This window comes from Octopus sinensis, linkage group LG7, assembly GCF_006345805.1.
Source record: "Octopus sinensis linkage group LG7, ASM634580v1, whole genome shotgun sequence".
Taxonomy (NCBI): Eukaryota; Metazoa; Mollusca; class Cephalopoda; order Octopoda; family Octopodidae; genus Octopus; species Octopus sinensis.
In genome coordinates this window covers 28,204,735-28,212,234 of record NC_043003.1, presented here as the reverse complement: position 1 = coordinate 28,212,234, position 7,500 = coordinate 28,204,735, and the positions used below count along the sequence as shown (strand labels likewise).

Genomic DNA, 7,500 nt, shown 5'->3' with positions numbered 1-7,500 from the left:
ACATATACTTACATAGATACATACATACGTCCATATATACGTACACACATACACATGCATTTATACATACGTACTTACATTCATATAAAGACCCACACACACATACTCACACACCTCTACATTCTCCTTTTGTGCATAAACCACATAAAAACTATGTACCGCAATGAAGTCGCAGGCGAATAATGGTAGTATCCGATATATTTCCACTCGAGTACTCCTAAATTATAACTTAGGATTAATTACATAGTAGCATCTTTCCAACCAGAATCATTACTATTGAGTTGTCCGGAAAGTTCGTGCCGATTTATAGTAGCTTTCCTTTCGATTTATTTTAGAACATGGTTGAGTCCATAAAATAGGATTTGACTACACATCCATTTAGAACACAGTTTAGGCTATCTTTTCGTGGAAGAAGGTTTATGTTCCTATAACCTGTGTTAATTCTGTAACCCTTTAAAATAGAAGATAAGAAAGTTCATTTTCGGCACTTGATGCTTTGGGAACCAGACAAAAATTGCTGCAGCTCGGCTGGTATGTGTTACCCCACCCTCCTTATTCACCAGAAATTGCTCCTTCGGATTTCCACTTATTCAGGTCTCTGTAGAATAGTCATAATGGTAAAAATTTCAATTCCTTGGATGATGTAAAAAGATACCTTGATGAATTCTTTGCCATGATACTACCACAATTCTGGGAAGAGGGTATTTTCAAGTTAAAGGAAAGATGGAGACGCATTGTGCAAAAAAATGGTTCCTATTTGGTTGATTAAAAATGTAATGGCATGTATTTATTGACCTTTTTCTTTCCTTTAAAAATCGGCACGAACTTTCCGGACAACCCAATATTTCAGACAAGATACCTTGTGGTATTTTCATCGAGTTTTCTGGTGGAATCTTACGTGGCTGTGTGGTAAGAAGCTTGCACCCCAACCACATGGTTTCGGGCTCAGTTCTTGTACTATAGCCTAGGGCTGACCAAAGCCTTGTGAGTGCATTTTATAGATGGAAATTGAAAGAAGCCCATTGTGTGTGTGTGTGTGCGCGTAAGTACCAGTTGCGTACTGAAGTCGATCTAATCGACTGATCCCCCACCCCAAAAGTTTCGGGCCTTGTGCCTAGAGTAGAAAAGATTATTTTAATTACGTCTGTTTACAGTTTAAGTTCAAACCCGGTCAGGTGTAATTTTACTTTTTCTTATAGGATTCAATAAAACAAACCACCAGCCAAGAACTGGTGGGGGTCAATACAATCTCCTACACCTTCGCTCTCTAAATTTTGTGACCTTGTGCCTGCTTGTTAAAAATCAATATTGTTTATTTACCAAATTTAAACACCTTTTACTTTTTACTTTTAAAGGGCCTCTTCTTCTTTATATTCCATTGTTTGATGAATATTGATGTAAGTAACACTTGTGTTATTCTTTCTTCTCGTTTTTATTGTTTTTGCTATTTTTTATTTTCGTTTTTGTTTTTGTTTATCTTTTTAAGAGTTTGTTCTTTAACGTTTTAATCATTAAATTAATCTTTATTAAACCAACAATAAACACACGTACTTGGTACTGTTTGACGACTTTTATTATAATTATTTATGATTAAGGCAGTGAGCTGACAGAGTCATTAGCATGCCGGACGAAATGCTTAGCGGCATTTCTTCCGGCTTTACATTCTGAGTTCATATACTGCCGAGATAGACCTTGTTTTTCATACTTTCGGGATCGATAAAATAGTGTCAGTTGAGCACTGGAGTAGATGTAATCGATTATCTCGTATCTTCCAAATAGTTATAATAATGATTTTTTTATTGGTCACAAAGAGCCAAGACAATGAGGACAATATCAAAGGACAAATTACAGTACAAAACAATTATAAAACATGTGAGGTTAACATCAATCTAGGGGAGATACTACCACATGAAAGGATATAAAAGAGGATTTATAGAAGAAAGTAAAGAAATAATAATAAATAAATAGAATCCCCAATAGCGAGGCAATAATCTGGGGTAAAACTCACACAAAAATCCCGGATTACTCTGCCATCCCCAAGGCATGGGAAAGTGCCCTCTTCTTGTCACTGTCGATAAACACACTGGCAGGCAGCAGTTCCCTCTCTACCCTCACCTTCCTCTTCAAATGATATTAATAATAATGATGATCTCTTTTATTGATCACAAGGGCCCGTCGTGCACATATAGTTGTGATGCGTGTGCCTGGTACACCCTTGTCAGAGGAGTAGTCATGATGGGTATGCTAGGCTTCGTATATTAGTACCCCAATATCACTTTGATGGTATGCACTGCTTTCTCACTCAGTAATAATAATAATATTTTCTTCCTTAATAATGGTTTCAAATCTTGGCACAAAGCCATAATTTCGCGGGTGGGGAAGGCTAAGTCGAGTACATTGACCCCAGTGTTCAACTGATAATTACTTTATCAAATTTGAAAGGATATGACGCAAAGTCAACCTCGGTGGAATTTGAAGTCGGAAAGTAAAAACGGATGAAATGCCGCTAAGTATTTCGCCCGGAGTGCTAACGAATCTGCTAGCTCGGGACCAAAACTGCACTTCATCCTAGATATGAGTCATTTATCGATAGAATGAATAATTAAATTGATTACGAAAGTAAAACAGTAAAATAATAATAATAATAATAACAATAATAATAATAATAATAATAATAATAATAATAATAACTTTCAATACAGTAGCCATAAGAGCATCACAACAAACCACAGCACATACCCAAGGCACACAGAGCTGCGCTCGGTAGTGAAGTGAAATCACGCTATGAAAATAAAACTGCTGAATAATAATAACAATAATAATAATAATAATAATAATAATAATAATAATAATAATAATTTCTTCTTTCTTTTCAAGGTACGCAATGCAATCAAAAGAAAATATTTTGGCAGAAAACGAAGTACTATGTCTGCAGGTCGAAAGAGTTCCGTGGATTTCGAGACATATGGCGAGTTTTCGTCAGGAGGCAAAAAGCTTGTGCGGGATTCTTCTACATCTGTAAGTTTTATGGTGTATATGTTTGTTTTTAATTTTATTGTATGAAAGCTTATACGGTTTTACCGACGACATACATACACACATACATACATACATTCATACATATGCATACATATGTACATATGTGTATAAGTTGTGAAGGCATATGACTCAGTGATTACAACATCAGGCTTACAATCGTGGAGTTGCGAGTTCGATTCCCGGATAGGGCTGTGGGCTGTGTTCTTGAGCAAGGTACTTTATTTCACGTTGCTCCCGTTCACTCAACTGTAGAAATGAGTTGCAATGTTACTGATGTCAAGCTGTATCGCCGTTTGCCTTTCCTTTAGACAACATCGGTTGGCGCAGAGTGGGAGACCGGTATGCATGGGCGACTGGTGTTCGTCTCCAAACAACCTTTCCCGGACTTGTGCCTCGGAGGGGAACTTTCTATGTGGAATGCCATGGTCATTCGTGGCCGAAGAGGATATTTTTGTGTATGTGTATATGCAACACACACGCGCGCGCACACATACACACACACACACACACACACACACACACACACATAAGAAGATAGCGTATGATACTAAAAATTTTAATCCAGGATTTCTTTTCTCTGTTAATTATGTCTGAGGATGGCCACATAGGCAAACGAAAGAACAGGTCTTCGAATTACTTTTTGTTATGGTTTTCCTTTCAGATGACAGGTTCCTTTGTTTCTACAACGCTTGACTGTATGGCAGCTGTTGTTCTTTAGCCCAGGGTCGACTCCAATCGAGCAGACCTATGATCAATAGCATTACAGCCCTGGTCATCCTGTCTTTTTAGAAGTACGTTGAATAACATGGTCTAATGGCGTCCTTTCCTTGTCTAAGACGGTAGGGTAAGATATAGGGGAGGAATGATTTGGACTGCTATTTTCAGGCAGTCGAGTGATTGTGTAGCGGCTCCTGTTTATTTATTTATGTATTTATTTATTTATTTATTTATTTATTCATTCATCTATTTATTTATTTTGTGATAGAAAATTTTGTAAGAAAATTAAAGAGCCTCTGGAGATAGTTAGGAGTAACAATCAACTCAATCAAAGAAGTACCAGTAATGTACTGAGGATCGTAGCTTACGTCCTTCACCCCTAAATATGACATAGTACTTATCTTAGGCAGAAGACAACTGTCACTCTTAAATAAGTGAGATTGTTTCCTAAATGGACAACAATCATCTTCTCTTACCAACCATGACCGTCACTCGCGAGCGAGTATGACTTGTAGGCCGTACCCTGCCCTCACTAATTGTTTGTGGCATCTTCTTAGTTGCCAAAAGATATAGAGACCCTCTCGAATCTTTTACCCTTGACCTACAGTGGAACATCGACGATGCAACATTTGGAGGGAGAGAGGGCTACACCATTAGCAACGGGAAATGAAATGCATTTCTCAACGATACGATGCGTTCTCCGGTCTAGGAATTGAACTCATGACCATACAATTGCGTAGCCCAAGGTCTCTAACTATTAGGCCACGTGACTCCACACTCTTCTCGAGACAAATAGCCTAGTCAACCACAACCATCACTCGCGAGTGGGTTTAACTTGGTAGCATGTGGGCTGTTTTCGCTAATTGTTTTAAATGTCTGAGAATTCACGATTAGGCATAAGAGCTCAACCCTTGACTCATGGATAGACTGCAACATGAGATGAAGTAACTTGCCCAAGGACACAATGTGCACTCCAGTCTAGGAATCAAACACACGATCTTATTACTACTGTATGGCCCAATAAAGCGATTGTGGAGGCGCGTGGCTTGGTTGTTAAGGTGTTGGACTCATGATCGGAAGATTGTAGTTTCGATTCCTGGACCGGGCAACACGTTTGTGTTCTTGAGCAAGACACTTCATTTCGCGTTGCTCCAGTTCACTCAGCTGGCAAAGATGAGTAATCCAGAGTCAGATCAGCGCCCTATCCGGGTGGGGAATTTATACGCCATGAAACCGGAAAACCGGCCCTTACGGGTCGGTATGATTCGAGAAAGTAACTTCACTTTTTACAATAAGGCGATGAGCTGGCAGAATCGTTAACATGCCGGACAAAATATTTAGTAGCATTTCGTCCGTCTACGTTCTGAGTTCAAATTCCGCCGAGGTGGACTTTGCCTTTTGTCCTTTTGGGTCGTTAAATAAGTACCAGTCAAGTACTGGGGTCAATGTAATTAACTTCCCCTCACCTCAAAAGCTGCTGGCTCTGTGCTGAGATTTGAAACCATTATTGTGTTGTCCAACACTAAGCCATGCACGCTCTCATGCTCCTAGACAGAATATATAAACTACAGCTGTCATCTCAAGCCAGCCATAGCCACCACTCATGATTGAGTACGACTTAGCAGTATGTACCATGCTTTCACTGGTTGTTTTAGATTTGCACGTACTCCCTCTTGAGTCTTGCCCTTGATCCAAACAGTAAATCGAGGATGTGATAGATAGAGGGAAATAGAGCAGCATTCAAAGGCTGCTGGTACTCATTTTCGGCAGAGTAAACAGAAGTCACACGAACTGAAGTACCTTGCCCAAGGATTCTTCTGTCCACTACTCAGCTCCGAAATCGAACCCACAACCTAATGATCACGAGTCTTAACATTTCTAACCACTAGACCACGCATGCTCCTTCACATGCGCTACGGTAGAATTAAATTAACTAAAAACCACCGCCTCCCTACATATGTGGCCTTTAACCTACCTTAGAGTCATTCATTTATCTTTCGATCGTTCCGTGCTTCATTTTATAAGCTACGCCCATTCTACACTATGCATCTAACCAAAATAATATGCAAATGCTCATTATTATTATTATTATTATTATTATTATTATTATTATTAATTACATGCATCAGTGAAATGGTATCATGTGCATTTGTATTATAACAATATTACATAAGTTTCATCATAAACTGCATATTGTCTTAATATTAAAAAATCATTTAGTACATAATAAATATGTATTGCTACTGTATGCCTCTCTTTCATAATTGTATGATATATGCCTTTATAACTTGCATTTATTTAGTAATTATGTGCATACATGCTGCCTAAAAATGCATCTCCCTCTCTTGCTAAATAATAAGTGCATAAATGCATTATATTTTGTAAATTGAATTTAAAAACTGTACATAAATTTTCTAAGTCTATATATTCAATTATAAACGCATCAATATCTTTTTTTAATTAATAAATGCATACATTTCATAAATTATATTTTTAAATGCTATAATTTTCTATACAATTATTAATGCATCTGCTTTTTAAAATTGCTTTATGAATTTACAGTTCAAATTTTTTGTGCTTTCTCTTTCTACTCTCTCTCTCTCTCTTTCTCTCTCTCTCTCTCTCTCTCTTCTCTCTTTCATTTGATCGATCTCAGTAAAATGGAAATAAGGGACATGATTCAAAGTTATCGTTCTTAGTATTTTGTACCCAACAGGTGGCGACCAACACTACAGATTTATGCAGCTTTGAACGCAAAAGAGCAACCCTTAGCGAGAAACATCCGAACTTATTGAACAAATCCACCAACTGCAACGGAGAAGTGAGCCGAAATGGGAGCGTTTCGGCAAAAACATCAAAGTAACGACACCAACGTCACCGTCTTCTCTTCCAGCTCCTCAGCCTTCATCTCTGCCAGACTCAAGCAACGATAACCACAATCACCAACGTGATGATATCAATGTTAAGGAAGGCTACATGGAAAACGGCACGGAAACACGACTTCAGGGTAGCAAAAGCTTTCCCCCTGCGAAAAATAAAATCGCAAGCTATGCTGATGACAACAGCAATCCGGCCACGTTGGCGGCATCTGGTTGCTTTGATGCAACCGACACGTCGTCTTTGATGGCAGCAGCCGCAGCAGAAGAAGACAATGAGGGAGCGGAAGAAGTAGAACAGGGGTATACTGGTAGTGGTGGTGGTGTAGCTGGTGGTGGTGGTGGTACTAGTGGTGATGGTGGATGTGCTAATGATGGTCACGGTGGTGGTAGTGGTAGTGGTAGTGGTAGGACACCTGATGAATGTGGTGACCCTGAAAGTTTCAGTGATGATTCTACACCGTTGACCAAAACGACGAATGCTTACGATATTTCGATGACGGACGACGGAAGTAGCTATGGAGATGAGACAGAGTATCTACGAGAACGAGAACGAGAACAACAACAGAAACTGGATGTGGATGAAGTAGAAGAACAACTAAAACTAGAGCAACAACAACAACAAGATGAAGAAGAAGAAGAGGAAAACCTCAACGATATTCTATCAGATATGGATTCCATGCTTGAGAATTCGAGGAAATAAGACCGGCAGCGTTTTATTTTATTTACAAATTATAAACACAGATTAAAAACATCGACGCAAACTCCACAATCACAACCACCACCGCCACCACCACTTTAGCACTGACATTTATATCATCAACGTCGCCCCACCCCACCCATCCTCTTAAGGAATTTATCTGTACAG

At 38.9% G+C, this 7,500-nt stretch overlaps 1 protein-coding gene across 3 annotated transcripts in view; it reads left to right on the top strand.

Annotated features, from left to right (window-relative positions):
- LOC115213895 (cadherin EGF LAG seven-pass G-type receptor 1) overlaps positions 1-7,500 on the top strand; it is a 233,783-nt gene that overhangs the window by 210,263 nt on the left and 16,020 nt on the right. The window contains exons 25-27 of one of the 3 annotated variants that reach the window (XM_029782865.2): positions 1,356-1,397; positions 2,878-3,018; positions 6,473-7,500. The exon at positions 6,473-7,500 is cut by the window's right edge and continues 160 nt beyond it. In XM_029782865.2, the coding sequence (XP_029638725.1) occupies positions 1,356-1,397; positions 2,878-3,018; positions 6,473-6,619 (330 nt within the window). In that variant the 3' untranslated portion in view covers positions 6,620-7,500. Of the gene's footprint in view, positions 1-1,355; positions 1,398-2,877; positions 3,023-6,472 lie in introns of all 3 variants that reach the window. The other 2 variants (XM_029782866.2, XM_036504669.1) reach the window with 2 other exon arrangements.